This window comes from Acinonyx jubatus, chromosome C1, assembly GCF_027475565.1.
Source record: "Acinonyx jubatus isolate Ajub_Pintada_27869175 chromosome C1, VMU_Ajub_asm_v1.0, whole genome shotgun sequence".
NCBI classification, from domain to species: Eukaryota; Metazoa; Chordata; class Mammalia; order Carnivora; family Felidae; genus Acinonyx; species Acinonyx jubatus.
The window spans coordinates 17,476,053-17,499,401 of record NC_069381.1 but is presented as its reverse complement, the minus strand read 5'-3'; the positions used below and the strand labels follow the sequence as shown (position 1 = coordinate 17,499,401).

The 23,349-nt window shown below is 53.3% G+C and overlaps 2 protein-coding genes across 4 annotated transcripts; both read left to right on the top strand.

The window, feature by feature from the left end:
* Positions 1–1,477: 1,477 nt before the first annotated feature.
* HMGCL (3-hydroxy-3-methylglutaryl-CoA lyase) lies at positions 1,478–17,733 on the top strand. Its single transcript, XM_015075174.3, has 9 exons — positions 1,478–1,626; positions 5,195–5,278; positions 7,452–7,559; positions 8,226–8,321; positions 9,827–9,975; positions 12,641–12,704; positions 14,129–14,317; positions 15,658–15,783; positions 17,053–17,733. Exons 1-9 carry the CDS (start codon positions 1,567–1,569, stop codon positions 17,152–17,154), a joined length of 978 nt encoding a protein of 325 aa, XP_014930660.2. The 5' UTR covers positions 1,478–1,566; the 3' UTR covers positions 17,155–17,733.
* On the top strand, positions 14,609–23,345 carry GALE (UDP-galactose-4-epimerase). 3 transcript variants are annotated; one of them, XM_027060100.2, is made up of 12 exons: positions 14,609–14,983; positions 15,658–15,783; positions 20,424–20,549; positions 20,733–20,848; positions 20,933–21,046; positions 21,312–21,488; positions 21,787–21,900; positions 21,997–22,063; positions 22,166–22,251; positions 22,351–22,428; positions 22,627–22,741; positions 22,991–23,345. In XM_027060100.2, exons 3-12 carry the CDS (start codon positions 20,429–20,431, stop codon positions 23,047–23,049), a joined length of 1,047 nt encoding a protein of 348 aa, XP_026915901.1. In that variant the 5' UTR covers positions 14,609–14,983; positions 15,658–15,783; positions 20,424–20,428; the 3' UTR covers positions 23,050–23,345. The 3 variants fall into 3 exon arrangements, with proteins under 3 accessions (XP_026915901.1, XP_026915900.1, XP_014930661.2); XM_027060099.2 differs by lacking the exons at positions 14,609–14,983; positions 15,658–15,783 and adding an exon at positions 18,611–18,752; XM_015075175.3 differs by lacking the exons at positions 14,609–14,983; positions 15,658–15,783 and adding an exon at positions 18,806–19,072.
* Positions 23,346–23,349: the final 4 nt, after the last annotated feature.

The following is a 23,349-nucleotide window of genomic DNA, read 5'->3' as shown; positions in this document are numbered from 1 at the left end:
AATATGTCATAACAGTCATGAAAATCATAAATAAATATTTTATTTTATTTTTATTTTTAAAATTTTTTTTAACGTTTTATTTATTTTTGAGACAGAGAGAGACAGAGCATGAACGGGGGAGGGTCAGAGAGAGAGGGAGACACAGAATCCGAAGCAGGCTCTGGGCTCTGAGCAGTCAGCACAGAGCCCGACGCGGGGCTCGAACTCCTGGACAGTGAGATCGTGACCTGAGCCGAAGTCGGATGCTTAACCAACTGAGCCACCCAGGCGCCCCTAAATAAATATTTTAAAATAAATTAAATGCCGTGCTAGTATTTTGAGGTCTGATTCTGTCTGTTAGCTGCAGGTTTGAGAACTCTGGGAGTAGTTTTTGGTGCTGAGGAAATTTTTGGTACTATGGAAGCATAACAGAACACTTAACAGGTCATGTTCTTTCCCTAGCTAAAATCTGAGCCCCCTGATGGCAGGGACAGTGCCTTCTCTGACTCCCGTAGGACTGCCAGTTAATGCATTTACCAGCTGGATACCACCCACCCAGTAGCCACAGTGACTTTTCACTAAATGGAAATTTGATCATCTCTCTCTGCTTAAAACCCATCAAATGCATTGTTATTAGGATAGCTGTTAATGTGTTCTCCAAAGCCAGTGGTATGGTCCCTGTCAATCTCTCCCATCTTAGTAGAAAGTCCCATCCTTGCTCTGCGTTCATTCTGGCCTTCTTATCTCTCTAAAACAGTGTTTTTCAAACATTTCTAAATTACAGCCTACAGTAAGAAATTTAATTTACATTGTAACCTAGTTGACATATGTAAGAACAAACAAAAGATTTGCAAAGCAGTACTTAGCTTTACTACTATTTTCTCCAATTTTTTCTATGTTTTAAAAAAGTTGGCACCTGCTAGATTAACGTTATGACCCATTAATGGGGTACAACAGGCATTTTGGAAAACACTGCTCTAAGCATTCAATTTCTTTGCCCCAGGGCCTTTGCATATGGTTTGCTCTCTGGAAAGCTTTTCTTGTGTCCTCTTTACCTGGATAAATCTTACTCATTCTCAAGGTATGAAATCAAAGGATGTTTCATGCTCACGCGCACTCCGTCTCTCTCACTGACTGCCTGCATTTGAGTCCGGGAGGTCGTGATGAAAGAGTTAATACGTGCAAAGAACTCAGACCTGAGCATGGCAAATAGTAATGCTTCATCTTATTACTTTCCACTCGGAACTGGAAGGGTATTCGTGATTACTGCTAAAGGTAGTAATTATGCAACTATTTATGTGATTATTAATGTCTTCCTACAGCTCCCAGACTCCAAACCCCTTGATTAATTTTTGTTCATCTTTATAGTCCTAGCCTCACTTCGCCATGGCAAGTAGAAGGCACTCAGAAAACGTAATGGATAAGGAACAGCAAGCCAGAAGAAAGAAAAACAAACTGGAAACAGGGTCAGCTGAGGGTGTCATTCCGCCGCACCCGAAGCCCCGCCCCAAAGGCAGGGGCACGCCCACCTGGCGGCTGGCGGTCACGTGAGACTCAGCCGAGGTCCGCGGGGGAAGCTGGGCCAAGATGGCGACAATGAGGAAGGTCCTGCCGCGGAGACTGATGGTTTTGGCGTCTCTCCGGGCTGTAAGTGCCCCGGCCCGCCGAGGGGTGGCCCTGCAGGCACCGTGACGGTCGGGTTCGGGGCCCTGGCCCGTGGCGGCTGCTCTTTGAGAGCCGAAGCCGGACAGCTCCTCAGGCCACCGTCGGGAGGAGGGCCTTGGAGTCATGGATCCTCTTTGTCCCGCCCAAATGCCTTGAGGGGCACAGGGAAACTGAGGCCCGGAGATAGGGAACGATTTGCCCGGGTCATGGAGATCTGGGCCTCTTCCCGGCGACCCTAGCACCTCGTCCCTCCGAGCTCCGACCTTGCCAGGCTTCTCAGTAGCGAAAATCACGAATACCCTTCCAGTTCCGAGCGGAGAAAGCAAGGCCCTCGCCCTCCCTCCGCCGGCATTGCCAGCTCTGGTTGCATTTGGGGACGCTTGGAGAGCCATCCTAGCGTGCCAAGTAGGACTGGGATCGCGTAAGACTATTTGTGATTCCCTTGGAATCGTACTTTGGGCATATTCGAGCCTGATGTTCCTGCTCAGTGAGTGGAGGGAAAGTGTCGGAGACCTAGTTGAATAAGGGGTTGAATAAATTGTTTTGGTTAGAGTTAGAGCTCTGGTGCCCAGTGGTTCTGCCCCTTTCTAAATTGAGTGACAATTATTTACTCTCTAAACCTCCGTTTTCTCGTCTATAACTTGGGTAAACATTACCTCAGGGTTCTTTGGAGTGGAAGGAAAATGTAGGTAAAGCATTTGACATTGTTTTAGGTCATAGTAAGGGATAAGTCAGTTGTGTTATTTTTGCCTTAGATTGTTTAGGAAGAGTGAGAAGAGTAAGGTGGGGAAAATGACACTGTCTTGGCAGTGGGCCCCTGGGAAAACCACTCTAATGTCTGCTAGGCCACCCATCGCTACCAATTATTAATGCGTAGAGATGGTACTTCCAACTTGAAAAATAAAATTAAATGAGATGGTGGGTATCAACGTGCTGTGAAAAAAAATTCCTGGTGTGATGATGTGGTGGTAATAGGCCCTTCGTGGGGTTACTAGCATAGGGTTGATAGCAGAAGCAGATGGTTCAAGGTCAGACTTCTTCACTTGCTAGCTGTGTGATTTTGGCTAATCTTTCTGAGGCTGCTTCTTCCTGTACGGAGTTGAGATGATGATAGTCCCTGCCATGGAGGTACTCAATGCGGTACTGATCCTGAAGTTAGCGTTGGACCTTAGTTGTTATTAACTGTTGGTATCGGTATGCTGTAGCTCGGGAGGCTTGGCCCAGGACTTCTGTGGTTAGAGGAGATCATCTCTGGGCAGAGCTGTACGGAGGGAATGAACTGGGTGATTAATCAAGACAAGTAGAAGACTGGGGGGGGGGGGGGGGTGGAGACAGAAAAGTGGCAAAGAGCCAATGTGGCCTAGGGGTTAAGAGCAAGCGTTGTACGTCTACATTGCCAGGGTCAGATATCGATCAGTGGGTCAGCTAACCATATGACCTTGGGAGAGTTATTTAATCTCTGGGCTTCACCTTTTTCACAGGAAAAAGGAGATTGTAATAGGCCGACCTAATGAGGTTGAGAGGATGGTATGGGTTAATGTGTAAAAGGCGCTGATGAGTGCCTGGCAAATATTAAATGCTTAATAAATGTGAATTATTATTTTATTATGTGAAGAGTTGTTATGGGGAAGGAAGTGGAATTGAGTCTGTTCTTTTCTAATAAAAGGACATTGGAAGCGGGTCTTGCGTGATTTCAACAACATCCAGCAGTTATTTGCCAAACCCGTATATGTCCCAGGGCCTTGGAAATACGGCAATGGATAAAGCAAAGTCCCTGCCTCATGCAGCTTACATTCCAATGGGATCAATTTAGGGCAATGGACTAGCTTAGGCTGAACATCCCTGTTGTAGTGGCATTCAACTTGCAGAGACCTTCCAACCTAGCCTATTGACTTCATGAAATTCAATGGCTCATCGCCTTAGTCTCTGACTAAAAGCAAGGCCAGTTCAGGTGAGTTGTTCAAGTTCTCGCTGATTCATAGCAGGGAATGTTTCCTTCCTTAAGGGTTTCAGGAGTTGGCGATCCTCAGCAGATTACCCAATGCACTTCTCTCCCGCGGCCTCATTGCAGTATGTTTATCCAGATTAATTATGGTAACATGAAGTGAATTTGAAGAGTTGTAGTATTAAGAAGAACAGAGGAGAGGGGCGCCTGGGTGGCTCAGTCGGTTGAGCGTCCGACTTCAGCTCAGGTCACGATGTCACGGTTTGTGAGTTCGAGCCCCACGTCAGGCTCTGGGCTGATGGCTCAGAGCCTGGAGCCTGCTTCCGATTCTGTGTCTCCCTCTCTCTCTGCCCCTCTCCCATTCATGCTCTGTCTCTCTCTGTCTCAAAAATAAATAAACATTAAAAAAAATTAAAAAAAAAAAAAAGAACAGAGGAGAGAGGGGAGAAAAGCCTCGTATTATTTGGTGGTAAGGAGAGGAAGATTTGGGGCAGACTTTAAATGGAGGAGACTCAAGGACTTTTTTTAATGTGTTCAGCTGTTGGTGTCCTCTCCCCTCAAGCCCCTTCCTTGTCATCACCCAGCCTATGACTAACAGAACAAGTCCTCCTCTATCCCCCAACCCCACGAAGTCTAAGACTAACTACTCCCCATACCTAGTAATTGCCCTCCTCTGGGGCAGCTATGCCCCTTCATGCATTTATTTGTTGTTTCAGTAACTTTTTAATGAGTGCCTGCTTTGTGTGCCAAGCACAGTGCCAAACACAAGGGGTGGAGTGGAGGTCGAGACCGAGCCTCATAGAGCTTATATTCTACTGGGGGAAACATTGAGTAGGCATTATTTGCAGTGCTCTGAAGGAATTACTGTTTTGATACGGAAAATGATGAGGGTGAGGGGATTGGCAGCTTTACAAAGAGTGGTCAGAAGAGGCTCATCTGGCTGAAAGGTGAGAAGGAGCCAGATGTGGACGAGCATTCTGGGAAGAGGGAACAGTAACCCTCGAGGCCCTGCTGTGGGAGGAAGGCCATTGGGACTGCAGTGTAGTTACCCCACTGGGGAAGGTGGGGCAGTGGGAACAAGTAATGGGTTCACTGGGAGGTGGGGGGGTGTGGGACAGTAGAAACAAGTAATGAGTTCACTGGGATTAGCAGGAGCCAAATGGTAACCTTCTAGCCCACGGTGAGTGGGGTCAGGGGATGAGTCAAGTTTCTGGCTTAAGCAGTAGAATGTATGTGATGATTTTTACTGAGAAAGCGTGAAGTCAGATGGGGCTTCAGGAGAATTTAAACAGTTCTGTTTGGGGACTTCTAAGTTTAGGAGGGGCAAATAGGTTTGTGTAAGAAACAACCTAAATGCTCCGCTGACAGACAGTTGGAAATGGACTTTTACTAGGAGCATGAATCTCTTGCCCATTCCTCAGTGAAACATTTTTGTTCTTTTTGTTCTCAATTCCAAAATGAACCAAATGTGAGAAATATTTACTGTTCAGTGAGAAATACTGCTTCTTGTCTCAGTGAAGGTGGATCCATTCTTTTAAATCTGTCCCCCTGGGGACTTGGGACAATCTCCTCTGGTTACTTTTTGTTTCCTCTTTTAAACCAAAGGTCAGCACCTCTTCTGCGGATACTTTCCCTAAGCAAGTGAAAATTGTGGAAGTTGGTGCCCGAGACGGACTACAAAATGAAAAGGTAAAGATGGAAATCATCCAAAAGAGGTTTTTCAAGCAGTAAGAGTGCCCTGTGGTGGGCACAGCCGGGACGGACAGAGCTATGCAAGACACGATTGTCCCAGCCAAAGTCCAGGAGGCCGGGCAGGCACCTGTGACGGTAAAGCAATCTAAATTGGTGGTGAAGCGACAGGTGTGGTGTCCCCAGGGGGAACATCTCAAGGCCCAGTGGGGCAGACCGCAGGAGAGTAGAATGAAGGTGAGAGCATGCCTTTTATCCAGCAATTCCACGCAAGGGGACCTATTCAAAGGAAGTCATGAAGGCCACATGCAAAGATTTAGCCTTAGACATGTTCCTTCCAACCCCCTTGTAACAACAGGACAGTTGGAAACCACCTAAATGCTCAGTGTGGGGAATGTTAGATCAAGTACTTAAATGACTTCATAAAATGGATTATGAAGTTGTTACTAATATAGGTGTATATTAAGTGACTCAAGCTGATGGTAAGATAATATGTATATTCTTTAATCTTACACTTTTACTTAAGAAACAAAAAAGTTGATATGTGTGTGGGAACATCTACCTAGAAAAGAGTCTAGAACTGTCCTGTCCAGTACAACTTTCTGTGAAGATGGAAATGTCGTAGATGTGAGCTGTGCTGGACATGTGGCTGTCGAGCACTTGAAATGTGGCTAACGTGGGGTGCTGTGGTGGCTCAGTCAGTTAAGCGTCCGAGTTTGGCTCAGGTCACGATCTCATGGTTCGTGAGTTCACGACCCGCATCGGGCTGTCTGCTGTCAGCACAGAGCTTGCTTCAGATCCTCTGTCCCCCTCTCTCTTGGCCCCTCCCTTGCTCACACATGTGCCCCCACTCTCTCTCTCTCAAAAATAAGTAAACATTGAGAAGAAAGAAAGAAAGAAAAGAAAGAAAGAAAGAAAGAAAGAAAGAAAGAAAGAAAGAAAAAGAAAAGAAAAGAAAAGAAAAGAAGAAAGAAAAAACAAAAGTGACTAGTGTGACTGGAGAACTGAAAGTTTGTTTTTATGTAACTTAAATTAATGTCAATTTAAATAATCACATATAGCTAGTGTTTAATGTATTGGATTACATGGATCTAGAAAGCTACATTATCAGGGTGTTACCGTTGTCATCTCTGGGAGATTTTAAGGATGGTTTTCTTCTGGTTTTGGCATGTTTTTTGAAATAATCATGTATTATTTTTTCAATCAGAAATGTCTTTTTTTCCTTCTTTCTTCCTTTCCTTTCCTTTCTTTCTTTCTCTTTCTTTCTTCTTTTTGAAAAGCCAAGTTTTAATAGTGGGAGCTTATTTCTGACAATAAACTGTAAGCTCTGTGAGGGCAGAATCGTTTCTCTTCTGCTCACTGCTGTATCCCTAGCACCTAGCACAATCCCCGGAACGTGGAGGGCTCTTAAAAATTACGGAATGAATTAAGGTAAAGCAATGGGAGAGAAATTAGGGGGTTGGGGTGGACGGGCCTGGTGAGAAGGACTGAGTTCTTGGATTTTTTACCTAAACCGGTAAGTACTAAGGAGCCACAGAAGGCTTTTGAGCAGGAGAGTGAAACAATAGAGACTGTTTTAGAAGGATTCCATGTGGGAGGAATTGGTAGAGTGAGACCATGCCATAATATACATGGGAGAATGATAGTGGGTTTGGAAAGGGGGAGCCATAGAACCTAGTGGAGCAAGTAGGCGTGGTGGGGGAGGGAAAGAAAGAAACAGTAGGCTGACCATGTGAGGATGAGGCCCTGAGCCAGTTGGGAGGTGGAAAAGGGGGCAGTGTGATACTTTAGGGGCCCCATCTCCTAGGACCCAGAGAGTTAGTCATCTGTGCCCTTTCGAGCCATCGCACATTGATCTCAATTTGTTTATGATGGGTTCATAAATTAACAGTTAAGAAAAAGCCTTTAAGGCAGAAAAATTGTCATTTCCATGTAAATATTTACACCTTTTCAGGCGAGAAGTTGCCTCCACTGCAAAATGCTATCTGTAGAACTTGAAGATGTACCCCACCTACTGGCAAGGATTATGTGTGAATTCATTCATGCTTAGAAGTTGAGATAGTGAAGTGCATGCTTTAAGCAGAGCTTTGAACTAACGGGCACTGCATTTTGAGACCACTGTATTCCCAGCTTTGCTAACCTGTCTTTTCTGGTGTTTCTGTCTCCTCTACAGAATATTGTGCCTACTCCTACAAAAATCAAGCTGATAGACATGCTTTCTGAAGCAGGACTCCCTGTTATAGAAGCCACCAGCTTTGTGTCCCCCAAGTGGGTTCCCCAGGTGAGCCCCAGCCCTCAGTAACAGGCATTTCTCAGATGAAAGAGGTGTAAAGTTCTGCATTTGCCCTGAAAGTAGGTAGAAGTTGGGAACAGAGGTCTCCTGATCTCTGGCTTGGTCTCAGGTGACTTCTAGTAGCATGGTGCAGCACAGGAACATAAGGAGGAGGCTTGCCCCTTCCTTGCTTGGGGATCTTGGTGAGGCCTTCCCCTCTCCAGGTTGAGGGTGACCTCTCAGGTCTCTTCTGGCTCTGGAAGTCTAGAATTTCTAGACCTGTCTAGAGATGTGGTGTCTGTGTTTGTAAAAGGGAAGGACAACTGCTGCTTCACAGAAACAGTCAAGTGGGAAGAAAGATCCTGTTTACCTGAGTAGTAAATAACAGAGTATGTTCTCATTAAATGGCTGGTAGCGTCATTGCTGCTTTTCCTGCTTATGTAAAGCTGACAGTATTAGCCATATGGAGAAATTGGGGGAATTACCTGCACCGAGGAGCCTTCTGGCCCATCAGTGCAAAACAAATAGTAAAGCACTGGGAAGACGCGGCTCTGCAAAAGGACTTCTTTTCCAGGGGTTCTGGACAACAGAGATCTTGTGATAAAAAGGCTTTCTGTACCTGAGCTCTCTGCCTGCCTTTGGCAGTGACCTGGCATTGTCTCCTTTGGCTCCCAGATGGCTGACAATGCTGAAGTCTTGAAGGGCATCCAGAAATTTCCTGGCATCAACTACCCAGTCCTGACCCCGAATATCAAAGGCTTCCAGGCAGCGGTAAGAGACTAGCTTGATGGCGGGGGCCTCTGAAATGAGATAGACAGCATCGGTCCCTGTCTTGTCCCTGAGCCCCAGTTCCTGTTGTGGGATGTCTGTCTGAAGGGCTTTCTCCAGTAATGATGAGCACTGTCAGACAGACCGGGCCCTGCCACCCCCAGCTCTCTGATCTTGACCGGCTACTTAATCTCTCTGAGCCTCAGGTTTGGCCTGTAAAATAGGGCTAATCATAGTTACCTGATGCTGGGAGGATTTCAGAGGATAGAATGCACCTATATTGCTTAGCAAAAGCCTGGTAGAAGGTAAGTGCTTAATAAATGTTAGCTCTTGTTAATACACGTTTCCTCTTTAGAGAAAGGGAATCGTGCTCCCCACAGTGGTTGCTCGTATCTGCTAACTTTCTTACAAGTTAGGACAAAAGCATCATTGGGGATGTTGATTCTGAATTTAGGCAGAAAACTGTCCTTCAGGGTGATTTGCAGGGTGGTGATGGCAGTGATAGTGTTGGCCTTTGGGGGAAGGCCACGGGTGGTGGTGGGGTTTTTTTTTTTAAGCTTTTAATTCTCTATTTTTGAGAAAGAGAGAGAGAGTGCAAGCAGGGGAGGAGCAGAGAGAAGGACAGAATCTCAAGTAGGCTTCGTGTTGCCAGCGCAGAGCCTGATTCGGGGCTCGAACTCACAAAACTGCGAGATCATGACATGAGCCGAAATCAAGAGGCAGAAGCTTAACCGACTGAGCCACCCAGGCACCCCAGGTGGTGGTGTCTTTTCAAATGAAGATCTAATTCACAGTGTCAATTTCCTAGGGCTACCATAAGAGAATACCAAAAGGTAGGCAGCTTAAAACAGCAGAAATGTATTCTCCACAGCTCTGGAGGCCAAAAGTGTGAAATCAAGGTGTTAATAGGGTTGGTTCCTTCTGAGGACTGGGAGGACAACTCTGTTCTCTCTGCCTCCGTCTTTACCGGCCATTTCCTCTGTGTGTGTCTTCACATGGCCTCCGTCTTAGAAGGACACCAGTCCTATTGAAGTAGGGACCAGGATGACTTCATTTTAACTGATAACTTTAAAAAAAAATTTTTTTTTAATGTTTATTTATTTTTGAAGGAGAGACAGAGTGTGGGGGGGGGGGGGCGGGGGGAGACAGAGAGAGAGGGAGACACAGAATCCGAAGCAGGCTCCAGGCTCTGAGCTGTCAGCACAGAGCAGGACACGGGGCTCGAACCCCCAAACCACGAGATCATGACCTGAACTGAAGTCGGGCGCTCAACCGACTGAGCCACCCAGGCGCCCCTTAACTGATTACTTATACACCCACCCTTTTCCCAAATAAAACCACGTTCTGGGGTACTAGGGATTAGGACTTCTATAAATCTTTTGTGGGGAGACACAATTCAACCCATAATATTCATATATTATAAAATTTGCCATAAGACCAGAGTGTTTGCCACGCTGGTGTTCCTCGAAGGGAAAAAGGCTGAAAGGAGCTCACCCGGCTCTTGGCAGGTTGCTGCTGGAGCCAAGGAAGTGAGCATCTTTGGAGCTGCCTCGGAGCAGTTCACTAAGAAGAACACCAACTGCTCCATTGATGAGAGTTTACAGCGCTCTGATGAAATCTTGAGGGCGGCTCGGGCCGCTGGTATCCCTGTGCGCGGGTGAGTGAGACCACATCAGTGCCTTTCCCTCGGCACCATTCTGGAATGGGGCCAGCCTCTGACTCCACACCCTCCTCCCCACAAACTCCTTATCCTGGGTGCAGGCAGCCCACACTCCACACCTAGCCATCTTTCCTCAAGTAGATGTGGTCAGAAGAAATCCTGGCAAGTGCTTTCTCCAAACCTGGTTTTGTGGGCAGGTCACCAGAGGAATCCATCAGGACAGGACACTAACTGGGGTTTGCGGAGGCCAGATTAATCCTGGCTCCACCACCCTCTCCTCTCACATGTCGGAAGAATCCCCTCGGCCTCTAGGTCTCCAACCTCATATGTATTTTTTTAAGTTTCTTTATTTTGAGAGAGAGAGCATGTGTGCGCACACAAGTAGGGGAGGGGCAGAGAGCAGGAAAGAGACAATCCTAGGCAGGCTCCTCACCATTAATGCAGAGCCCGACGTGGGGCTTGAACTCATGAACCATGAGATCATGACCTGTGCTGAAGTTGGACGTTTAACCAGCTGAGCCACCCAGGCATCCCTCCAATATCGCATCTTTTTTTTTTTTTTAATGTTTGTTTATTTTTGAGAGAGACACAGAGTGTGAGCGGGGAGGGGCAGAGAGAGAAGGAGACACAGACACTGAAACAGGCTCCACGCTCTGAGCTGTCAGCACAGAACTGTGCTGTGAGATCATGACCTGAGCTGGTCAGATGCTTAACTGACTGAGCCACCCAGGCGCCCCAACATCACATCTTTAACGGCAGGAGTGCCAGGCACTGTCCATGTGTTATCTAACTGACCTCACAGTCACTCAGCAAGGAAGGTTGTCCCTACTTCCACATGACAAAACTGGCTCAGGAAGGCTGGGGAGTGCTCTGAGGTCACATAACTGTCCACACTGCAGCCAGAGTGTTCTTTCAGAAGCGATCACCTCACTCCCTGGTTAAAACCTTTCAGTGACTCCCAACCCTGGACTTCTCAGCAGGCTTATAAGACCCTGTCTCTCTGCAACGTCATTGTTCACTTCCCCGTCCAGCCCTACTTCCTCTGTATGCTGCATTCCGGTCCAACTGCGGCTTCTTTCCTTGTGTCACATGCTCCCACTGTCTGGCCTCTGGGCCTTTCCATGTGCTTTCCATAGACTGAACTCTCTTGCTCCTACGTCCTAACTCCTGCTCACCCTTCACATCCCCTCTGGGAAGCCATTTCCTCCAGGAAACTTTCTCTGCCCCCCCTACTGGAGTTAGTGCCCCTCATCCAGGCTCCCATGGCCCCCCAGACATCCTCTGACATAACATTTAGCTGCGTGTTAGCTTCTCCCCGCCTCCCACCCCCGCTAGACTATGCTCCCCGTGAGGGCAGAGCCCACATCCTGAAGTCCCTGGTGGGCTCCCTCCCACAGCCCAGGGCCAGCGCTCGGGGGTGCTCAGGAAGGAAAGGGTGGGTGGGTGAATGGGGAAGCAGGGCCTCGTGGGGTTTGCCTGACTCCAAGCTTGTGCTCTTTCCCCAGCATATCTTGTCTCTTCGCCTTGCTTGGCAGTGATTGGAGAACAAGGCAGGCAATGGAATTGGGAAAATGCACTGAGATCTTTGAGGCAGAAACTGTGTATCCAGCAAACATTTGTTATGCCTCTAACATGCAGAAAAGTGTGCTAGACTCTAAGGTTTTAGTGGAGCCTTAGCTCCAACAGGGCAGGTGGGAACGGAAGCCCACCAAGGTCCAGAGGCCCCGCCTCCTTCCCACAGCTTGCAAGTCGCCACGATCAGGCCTGTGCCCACCTCTGCAGCCACAGGCTGCCCTTTGCCCCTTGCTCTGTGAGCCCTGGCTGTTTTGTCCTCTGTTCTGTGGCTTGAACACCCCCGTTCCTCCATCTTGGGGCCTCCACACCGCTCTTCTCTCTGTCTGGAATGCTCTTCCAGCAGCTCTCCTGCCCCACCCCCAGCTCCCACATCACGGGCCCCAGAGGTCGGCCCCCCCTTTCCCCGGGCCACCCAGGCTGCCACGGACCGCCTGTAGCTGCTCCTGTCACTTTCCCCGTTCTTCCCCTCACAGCAGTCAGTCAGAGATGATCGCATCCACCCCTTGGGTTGCCCTTTTATTGGCTCTCTCCCTAACTGGAGACAAACTCCGTGAGGGTAGGGACCTTGGCGTCTTGCTCACCACATAACCCAGGGCCTGGCACTTAGTGGGCAACTCAGTAGATACAGTTGAGTAAATGAGTGTATGAATCCTCGAGCAGCTCACCGGAGCCGCTGATCCTCGGCCTTCAGGCCAGCCGAGCCCTTCTGTTCCTACTTGGGTTTCATCTGTGCTTGGCCCCCTCCTGTGAGTAGGGGCCGCATACCCTGTGGCTCCGGGACCTGTCATACTGCCCTCTCCCGGCTTCTCCCGGCTGTTCTCTGGCTTCTCTCCTCAGGCCTAAGCAGCCCCAGCTTCCCGAACAGCGCCTTTTAGTCCCCTCCCTGCCCTGGCTCTCCACTGCCCCCTCCTGGCGTGACACGGCATGACCATTCTGACTCCACATCCTTGAATTCGCCTTTCACCCAGACGTTTGACCTGCCCCACTCCGGGGATGTATGTGAAACAGCAACCCTCGACCCTGCGTCAGCTCTGCTGGCCAAGGAGCTCAGGGGAACTGACACCATACCTCCCCTGTCCTCCCACAGGTATGTCTCCTGTGTGCTTGGATGCCCCTATGAAGGGAAGATCTCCCCGGCTAAAGTAGCTGAGGTGTGTGTGTGTATCGGGGCGGGGGTTTTCTGAGGGTCGTCTCCCTTGCCTGCCCCTGGGGTTCTCCTCACCACCCTTTCCTGGTGGGTCACTGATGTCCTTCATTCACCCAGCTCCTTCCTTCATTTCCCCTGGGAGCACAGCCCAGCACTTGCTCCTGGAGGCCCGCCTCCCAGTGCAGCTTGGATTCTCTCAAGCCCCCACCTTCTGCCCCAGTCTGGTCAGTGGACTGGTGATAATTGAGGTGATCTGTGGAGAGGCTCCTCCCCCGGGGTGCCTGCGGTTCCTTGCCGCGTCCCTGGCGTCCTCTGAGCAGTAACCAAGTCAGCACTGAGAAGAGCACGGTGTGGGAATTGAGTCTGAGCCACCCAAGAGCTTACGCCCCTTAGCCCTCAAAGTCACCCCGAAAATTTGGTCGTGTTAGTGTTACTCCATTTTTCAGGCGAGGAAACGAAGACTAAACGACTTGCCGCACAGGTTGTAGATGGCGCGGCTGGGTCTCAGCCCCACCTGCTGTGCCCCCACTCGCGTGGGGAGCGTCGGGCGCAGGTGCCTGCTGAGGGTGGCGGCTGCACGCCGCGTCTCGGCCGCCGGTCCCGCCAGTCCTCACCGCAGCCCACAAAGGCTCGTCGCCGTTTCTCAGAAGCAGAAAAGGAAGCTCCGAGAGGGTCAGCCTTTCGCCGGCGCCCCCAGCCAGGGAGTGGGCAAACTGGGACAGCCACCAGTGTCCGTCACGCCAGAGCCTGCTCCTTCGCTGCGGCCTCCGTCCCCACGGGTCGTCCTCGGCCTGCTGCCCGGGCGGCGGGGGCTCGCCCTCCCATCCCCCTGGCGCATCTCGGCCGAGCGTCCGCTGCGTCCCCTGCGTCCCCGGCCCTGTCATCCCCTCCGCCTTCTCTGCAGTGCAGGGTGGGGCAGCGTCTCCTCAAGCGGGACACACGCTGCCCTGGATTTTCAGTGGTTTTAGGGATTTGCAAATGGGCTTCTAAAAGTTTAAACAGTTGTGTACTTCTATTAACAGTATATAACTAGCACCTCAGACCCACGAGGTGACAGATCTTGCTGAGGATAAAGTTACGTGACAGGAACCCATGGTCCTGGGTCCAGTGTTTGGCTGTGGCACAGGGTGTGGAGGTCGGAAGTGAGGGACCGAAGTCTGAGGCACGGCGGGGAGGAAGGCACAGGGTCACAGCCCCGGGGTTGCTCCAGCGGCTGGCCCTGCTCCCTCACGTCTCAGCAACCTAATGAGGAGAAAGGTTATTGTCACTGCCATTCAGAAAGTCGTAAGGGGCCTATGATGCGACAGGAATTTAGTGTTTCGGACGTGGAGATGTTCCGCATAGGCCAAGAATCCCTGCGTCTGAAGTCTTGGGCCCCGGACCTGGAGAATCCAGTGTCCTCCAAGTACTGCTTGCTTGCTTCCCCAGATCACCAAGAAGATGTACTCCATGGGCTGCTACGAGATCTCCCTGGGGGACACCATCGGCGTGGGCACCCCTGGGATCATGAAGGACATGCTGTCCGCTGTCATGTATGAGGTGCCCGTGGCTGCCCTGGCCGTCCACTGCCATGACACCTATGGCCAGGCCCTGGCCAACACCTTGATGGCCCTGCAGGTAATCAGGGCATGTCCTGGGAGAAAGACCTGTGTCCATTCTCCTAAAGGGCATAGTGGCAGGCCAGCTAGGTTCATGTATTCTTTCAATAAGCTCTCACTGATTACCTGTGTGCCGGGCCCTTGCCCGGCCACCGTGGACACAGACATGTGACCCTTGCCTAAAAGGGCCTTAGGGGAGGCAGCCAAGGGAGTTTTGTGGTAGCCTTCGTGCATTATGACAGATCACAGGAAGAGAGGAAGCACAAGGCTGAGGAAGGCCTCCATCCCAGCCAGGAAGGCCAGAGAGGATTTGCCAGAAGAGGCTTGAATGAGGCTCGGAGGCTGTGAAGAGGTGAGCAGTTGAAAGGGGAAGTGAAAAGCTGACTAGGCAGCCCTCCACTGTAAGGCTGAGGCGGGGTTCAGGGAGGACGCGTGCGCTGGCCCGGGGAGTGTGCACAGGGCTGTCGGGGAGCACACGAGGAGACTGGAAGTAAGGGTAGGCAAAGGTCACTCCGCTGGAGCCTTGCGTGCTGTCCCCTGAAGATCGAACCGAGGCCTCAGGCTGGGTTTCCCTTGAGGTTTGCTTCTTGTGGGCTGGCCCAGAAGGATTCCCTGGACTGGCCAGCCCTAGAAGGAGAGTTCTGAGTGCCTGACTGCAAGCTACCTTGCCTTCACATTGGTCAAGGTCTGACCTATTTCTTTATGTTAGCTAAAGCAATCCTGGGCCATCTTTGGGTTGTTGTTGTTGTTGTTGTTTTTTTTTTTCCTTTGTTTCTCCTTTCTTTTTCTTCTTCTTTTTTTCCCCCCCTCTTATCTCCTAGAAGCTCACGTCTCTAAGCCACATGACTCTGTAACTTTCTGGGTCTGTTTTCTCCACTGTGGGTATCCAGGTTAAGGTCTGGGAGGTTTGAGGAGAGGGAAAGGGGCAAGTGGGCAGTACTGACTCAGGGCTGTGGGATAAGGCCTTCTGGGGCTAGAGGTCCAACTTGAAGTGAGAACAGCCTTGGGCAGGGAAGGAGGGATGGATAAATGAATCACAGGGGTCTGAAATCTCAGCAGTGGGAGGTACTTCCTTTAGGTCTGTGTCCAGGAAGAGCATGAGGAGACCTTTCAGGGTGAGGAGTCCAGCATGAAAGGAACCAGGGATGATACCCCTGGTAGAGGAAACAGTGTCCACAAAAAAGATTCATACTGTTTCATGAACTAGGAGGAGGAACAGTAACAGAATTTTTAGCCAAAGGAAAGAATAACTCTCAGTGGAATTTCAGCCAGCAGTTGATTGGGAGGTTTGCAAAGACTGGCTTTGTAGGGCCCTGGTCCCCACAATGACAGCCATGTTTCAACCCCTTGTGTTTCCAGATGGGAGTGAGTGTTGTGGACGCCTCCGTGGCAGGACTTGGAGGCTGTCCTTATGCACAGGGGGCATCAGGAAACTTGGCCACTGAGGACCTTGTCTACATGCTGTCTGGCTTGGGCATTCACACGGTAAGCACGCCTGCCCCCTGGTGGTGACAACCCTGAACTGACTAGAGCTCTCCCTGAAGCCAGAGGACAGAAGCTGATAGTTTTTAGGTTTTTTTTTTGTTTTTCTTTTTGGGTTTTTGGGGGGGGGGGGGGTGGTAGGGAGGGCACTTAAGAGGGCAAGGCTTTCAGGGGGTTAGGGATGTTTTATTGTACTTTTTTTTTTCCAATATAAGTTTTATTTATTTTGAGAGAGAGTGCGCATGAGCAGGGGAGGGGCAGAGAGAGAGGGACAGACAGAATCCCAAGCAGGCTCTGTGTTGTCAGCGTGGAGGCCAGTGTGGGACTTGCACCCATGAACCGTGAGATCACTACCTGAGCCAAAGCCAAGAGTCAGAAACTTAACCGACTGAGCCACCCAGGAACACCTATTGTATGTTTTTGAGGTAGCAGAGTGTGGTTGATGGAGGCCACAAGGCCAGGCTCTCAGTTGGACAGGTCAGTTGGAGGAGGCACCAAGGTGTAGGGAAAGGGCCCTGAAAGGAGTCACATCCATTACCTGAGTCATTTCCCCCCAAACCTTTGTTTCACTCCGTGTAGAATGAGGGCAGAGGTAGCCAGCCCTTCCCGGGGCTCCATCAGAGTCAGTTAAGAGCCCTCAGTGGTGGGTTGGAAGCAGTACCACATCTGAGCTTTGGGACCAGATAGAACTCGGTTTAAAACCTACTCCTGTCACTCACGGGCTGTGTGACCTGACAATTGTTTCACCTCCGTGGGCCTAAGAAATGGTGATGATAACAGCACCTGTCTCCTAGGGCTGTTAGGATTCGATGGGAAAATGGGAGAATGTGCAGCCCAGGGCTGAGAGCATAGAATGCATCAGTGAATGAGAGTTACCGTGATGAACAGAGGTTTCCAGGGTGGCCCTTTGAGCTGGTGTTTTTGTCCTAGCTCTCCGCCTGTGGTCTTTATTACTTCAATATGGAGTTTTTGACCACTGCAGGCCAGGCCGGGTGCTGGGCGCTGGAGATGGGGTACCAAACAGGACTGACCAGATTCCTGCCCTGGTGGCAGCACTAGAAACCATTTCCACATACAAGGAGAGTCACAGGGATAACCCCTGATGGCACAAGGATACAGTCTTGTGGGCAGTCGGGGTCCCACCATAAGAGGAACAAGACCCGGTCTGTCTTTACCTTTACTTTCTCAATATCAGCTTTCTGTCCAGTCTGTTTCCCTGGGTGTTGGAAGGCAGGTCATGACTTAGTGCATCGTCTCACTTGTTTCTCCAAGGGTGTGAACCTCCAGAAGCTCCTGGAAGCTGGGGCCTTTATCTGCCAAGCCTTGAACAGGAAAACCTGCTCCAAAGTGGCTCAGGCTGCCTGTAAACTCTGAGCCATTTTGCTGCCTCAAGCGCTGGGGACAATGTGGGAAAGAGGGGCACACGTGAATGATTCCGGACAGGGCACATGGAAATGGGAATGAAATTCACAGGAGCAGGCACCTCCGGGGGGGGGGGGGGGGGGGGGTAGGGTCTGCACATAGGGCTCCTGCAGAACGGAGGCAGGAGGGCAGGAGCTGCTTGGCCTCAGGCCTCCTTGCCAGACCCAGGTGTGAGTGAGAAGCCTTGGGGGCTGTAGGTCTCCCTGCCCCATGAACCCCCCCCCTGCCCCCCCCCCCCAGGAGCTGAATGCCTGGGGGTCCCCTGGAACCCATTCCCTGGTGCTCCGGCCTCATCTCTGGGTGAAATCTGTCAGCTAGCTACACTACACAGCTTGACCCTGTCATGGCCCTGGGGCCATCGCTGACTCTGTAGAGCAAAGGGGCGTGGAGTTTTTCCCCAAGCCGGCAGAGGGGGCGAGGGCTGAGCTTCTCTGGTGGCCACTGCCAACTCTGGCATCTCTGGAAAATCTCCACTCTGAGCATGATTTTCGAAAAGCGCTTATGTAATTAAAGGTTTAATGACACGAAGCATTCAGGCATTCCGTTGTGCAGATGTGTGTACGAATGGGGGAGACTGGTGGGGAATAAACCACCTTTACAACATGGCATCCTGAGAGGAAAATGGAGACTTTGAGCTGGTTTACTGGCCTCTGGGTTTCCTCCGTTTCCCCACCCGGGCCCCAAATTTATAATGACTGGAAATCAGTGGCTTTGGGCTCGTTCAGGTCTGGCCAGAAACCCGCGGAGAGGTGGTTTCTGAGGCTCTTGGCCCTGAGAGCCGGGAGGCGCGGGTCCGGGCGCCTTGGGCTCCAGCTCCGGCGCTACCGTCGTCATTCGTCCTTGCTGGACTCCAGGCCCAGGGCATTCCGGGCTGGGCACGGCTTGTTTGCTCGGGTCGTCAGGACTTCTACGCACAGTGCCCCAGCCCTGCCCCTACTTTCAGCAGAAGCACGACACCGTCTTCTAGCCCACTGTGGCAGGCACGGTGCGGACGGACCGTCCCCAGTGGTCCGTGCGGGTGCTGAGCGCAGCGAGCACTGCGGCGTCCGCCCGAGCTTCCGATTGCCCTCCAGCTCTCTGGGTGGTTCTCGAACCAGACTTCCCAGAGCCCGCGGCCTCTGGGCGGCCGCCCCTTAGGGCCTGGGCTGCACGCCGTCGCTGATTTCCCGCTAGGCTGGCTCGGAAGAACAGGCGGGGCACGTGCAGAGAGGCTGGCGAACGGGCGGTGAGCGGGGTGGGGGTGCCCCGCCTTCGGCCTGTGGCTCCCGCCGCGGAACAGCCGCCGGGCACCCGGAGCCGAGCTCCCCGGGCCAGGCCGCGCCTCCCCTCCGCCTTCCGACACCGGATCGGACCGCGCCGCGCAGGCGCCTAGATGTCGCGGCGCCCCTGGGCCTCCCGGCGCCCCGTAGTGCGCACTCCCCGGTGACACGTTTCCTTGGGGGCGTGGAGGGGGCGGGACCAGGTGGGCCGTCTGCTCTTAAAGGGACCCGGGCGCCGAGCGCGGGAGGCGGCGCCGCTGGAAGCAGCGCGGGGCGCGAGGTTCCGAACAGGTTCGCAAGGCGAATGCCGGTGGGGGGGGGGAGGGCTAGAGGGCTCGCGAGGGGCCGGGTGGCCTGCGGGGAGCGAGGGTTGGTTTCAGGGGTCCGGGCCGCGTTCCGGGCAGAGCCCCGCTAGGGCGGGCTCGCCCGTGCCTGTGCCGCTCCCAGCTCCCGCCGCCGTGGCCGGGGCGGCCCGACTTCATTCATTCCCGACCCGGGAGCTCCGAGCTCGGCCCCCTCGGAGCCACGGCCCACATCCCAGCCCGACGCCCATCGCCTCCTCCCCTCCATTTTGCAGACTGGGAAAACCGAGGAGGCGACATCCGACCGAGGTCACTCCGTCGGTCCGGGGCGAGTTCGACCTCACCACCCTTCCTGCCTCCCGGGGCCCCTCCGCGACCACTTTTCGGGCTTCCGCGAGGCGGGGTGGGGGCGGGGGCGGTCTTGGCGTCGGGAGCAGAGTCCAGCGGGAAGCCATGGGGGGAAGAGTGAAGTGCGAGGTTGGCTGGCTGTGAACCTGGAGATCCGGATTCTAGGGCGGCTATAGTAGCTGTGTGTCCTCGGGCAAATTACTTGACCTCTCTGACCTTAGTATCCTTCTCGGTAAAGTGCCAGCACTAACACTTGCCTCATTAGGATGTTGGGGGAACACAGGGAGAAAAATGCAGAAGTGCCCGGTAGGAGCCCGCCACTCAGCAGGAGCGCAGTCAAGTGGGTGGGAGTGAATAAGCCCAGAGGGGGACTGAGGCAGCCAGGAGGAAGGCGGCTGCGGGCCAGGCCACACCGAATGAAAGGCCTCAGTGTCTGGGGTTCCCTACCCACTCCCCCTCTCTGCCCACAGAGTTTGTTCAGGGCGGAGGTGCACACCTGGCAGTGGAGTCGGGACCAGGGCCACGTCTACAGCGCCCGGCTCGGTGCCGCCTAAAGTTGGGTGGCATCCTTAGCTCCAAGCGGGCAGTGACCCAGCTGGCCCTGGCATGCATTGGTAGAGGCTGAGCCAGCCTGACTGACCTGGGGCGGGTGGGGCCCACTCCGGGACTGTGGTGCTGCAGCCCCAGAGTCGGGCTCCAGTGGGCCTGGCAAAGGACCCCACCCTGTGGCCAGTTGGTATATTTCCTGCTTCCTCCCAGCTGACTCTTGTGGGAGTCAGGGGAGCTGCCTGGAGCGGGAGGTATTAATCACTGGGCCACTTTACACCTAGTGATGGCAGAGAGACTGGGAAGGCCTGAATTTGAGCAGACAGAACCTCTTCCTGGGTTCTTGGGAGTCCCAGTGCTGCTGGCTGTGTGTCCTTCGGGCCAGGACTGTCTAGTCCCCAGACACCTTGGGGGCCTTAGGTTTCATCTTCTCAATCACCGGTAAATTGGGACCAGGATTGTGGTGCCCGTGCATCAGTCTCCCCACCTGTGCCACATTGTGGGCGTTTCAAATCACTCACGTAAGCCTCACAAGATTGCATCGTGTTTGTAGTTATAAACTCCATTTTCTAAAGATGGAAACTGAGGCAGAGAGGATAAGTGATTTCCAAGGCCTGAGGCCAGAAAGAGATGATGTCCAGACCCGGACCAGGGCTGATTCCAGATCCACCCTATTAGCTGAGACACACTACTGCCTCCCTCGGACATTAGGCGGGGGCCCTGAGTGGGCCATCTCGACCACCTCTGACACCGTGTTCTGCGCCAGGTGCGATGGCAGAGAAGGTGCTGGTGACAGGCGGCGCTGGCTACATCGGCAGCCACACGGTGCTGGAACTGCTGGAGGCCGGCTATTTGCCTGTGGTCATTGACAATTTCCATAACGCCATCCGTGGTGAGCACAGGGGTGGGGGGCTAGGGCTTTGGGCGGGGACGGAAGGAAAACCTTTTGTTCTACCTCCACCTACTAGGGGTGTGTGTGTGTGTGTGTGTGCGCGCGCGCGCGTGCACATCAGGCTAGTCCCTTGGGAACCCAGGACCCGTCTTCTCCTTTGACGGTCTCCATGTGTCCAACCAGGAAGGGGCTCCATGCCTGAGAGCCTACAGCGGGTTCAGGAGCTGACAGGCCGCTCTGTGGAGTTTGAGGAGATGGACATCTTGGACCAGGCAGCCCTACAGTGTCTCTTCAAGAAGGTCAGTGCTTGACAGGCAGGCAGGGGGCCCTGCCAAGGGCCAGGGCCTGTAAAGCCACCTCTGACCCTGGCTTTGCACCTGCAGCATCACTTTATGGCAGTCATCCACTTTGCGGGTCTCAAGGCCGTGGGAGAGTCCGTGCAGAAGCCTCTGGATTATTACAGAGTTAACCTGACAGGAACCATTCAGCTTCTGGAGGTGAGACGTGTGACAAGGACACAGACACCGGGAGGCCCCGGCCAGGCAGGCCACGCCAGACACGGTAGATGAGGGCCTGGGGGGCAGAGTCAGGCAGGGCCCAAGCTGTACCACCTTGGACACGTGTCTGTTTTGACTTCTCCGCCTCAGTCTCCCCATCTATAAATGGGAGTGCCCGAACCTCAGCCCCTCTCACCTATAAAGGAGTAAGGGGGTGGGACTAAGTGCAGGGCAGAGGCCACTGACGCCTTTCCTCCGTGACCAGATCATGAGGGCCCACGGCGTGAAGAACCTGGTGTTCAGCAGCTCGGCTACTGTGTACGGGAATCCCCAGTACCTGCCCCTGGATGAGGCCCACCCCACAGGTGGCTGTACCAACCCCTATGGCAAGTCCAAGTTCTTCATCGAGGAAATGATCCGGGACCTGTGCCGGGCAGACAAGGTGAGGGTACCCCCTCCCCGCCCCAACACACACACACACACACACACACACACGCACGCTTGACCCAGCCCTGGCTCCACTCATGGACTCAAGGGCTCCCGTGAACACCCCCAGCTAGGACTCTGGAAGCTGCAGGGGTTTGCCCAAAGTCCCAGCACGGAGTGGGTGGGCCTGACCCCCTGCTGCTTTCCGGGGATAGAGACTAGGCCTGGGGGCGGGGGAAGCAGCTAAAGAGCTCTGGATTCGGCTTGGGCACAGCATGCGCCTCCTTCCCCATCATCTGACCTGTGTCCCACAGACCTGGAACGCAGTGCTGCTGCGGTATTTCAACCCCATAGGCGCCCATGCCTCGGGCTGCATCGGTGAAGATCCCCAAGGCATCCCCAACAACCTCATGCCCTACGTCTCCCAGGTAAGAGAGAAGGGGAAGGTCAGGGGGTGGCCATAGGATTGAAGGGTACGACTGGTGCCAAAGGCCTGGAAAGAGCTGACCTGACCTCCACCCCAGGTGGCAATTGGGCGACGGGAGGCACTGAATGTCTTTGGCAATGACTATGACACAGAGGATGGCACAGGTGAGCCCAGGACCAGGAGGATCCAGGAGGGGGGAGCCAGGGGGAGAGGGAGGTCCGACAGAGACTACACTTAACCCCCACACCCAACCACCTCCTCTGCAGGTGTCCGGGATTACATCCATGTCGTGGATCTGGCCAAGGGCCACATCGCGGCCTTGAGGAAGCTGAAGGAGCAGTGTGGCTGTCGGGTAGGGAGAAAAGGGAGAAGCGAATTTGGTGAGGGAGATGGGGTCCAGAGGGGTAGTTGGTCCACCCCCCTCCATAACCCGTTTTCCTCTCCTGGGCAGATCTATAACCTGGGCACGGGCACGGGCTACTCGGTGCTACAGATGGTCCAGGCCATGGAAAAGGCTTCCGGGCAGAAGGTAGGCCGGAACGTCACAGTGAGCTGGGCCCTTCCCACTAGCCTCCCTGACGGGGATCCCAGCGCCGCCTGGTTCCACCACCTGCCTTAGTGCTGTTAGCGCAGGGTGCCTGCACCTGCATTTCTGAGCCTGGTCGGCAGCGGGGCGGGAGACGCCAGGGCCGGCTCAGCCAATCTCCCGCCGCCCCTTCTCTTGCAGATCCCATACAAGGTGGTGGCACGGCGGGAAGGCGACGTGGCTGCCTGTTATGCCAACCCCAGCCTGGCCCTCAAGGAGCTGGGCTGGACAGCAGCCTTAGGGCTGGACAGGATGTGTGAGTTTTAGCCCTAACCCCTGACCCTGGGTGCTGGCCTGACCCCCGAGGCCAGGAAGGCAGGCCTGGCCAGGCCCCGGAGGCCTATGGGACGAGGACAGGTCAGGGATGGTGGGGACAGGGGCTCGACCGGCTCAGGGGCTGGGAAGGGGCTGACTGGGTCTGGGCATGCCCACCCTGGGCTGCCTGAGGTGGCGGGAACCCCGCATTCCAACGTGGACCCTGACCCCACACCTCCCCCCATCACAGGTGAAGATCTGTGGCGCTGGCAGAAGCAGAATCCTTCCGGCTTTGGGGCGCAGGCCTGAGACCTTCTCCTGCCACGCACCAGTGAAGGAAAGAAACACCTGCTTGTTCTCCAGCCTCCGGTGGGAACCCAGGGGCCTCAGCCTCCCCTACCTCAAACCCCAGACGGGCCTGCTCAGCCCACCAGGCGGGGGGCCAAGGGTTCCACTGACCAGGAGTTGGGGGTCTCTCTTTTCCACAAACCCATCAGGACCACCAGAAGCAAATGTGGGAACGAGGGCCCTGACACAGGAACTAATTTATACTGCTCTGAAAGAGATTTCTAAAGTATTTAAAATAAAAGTTTTCTAACACTGGGGCAG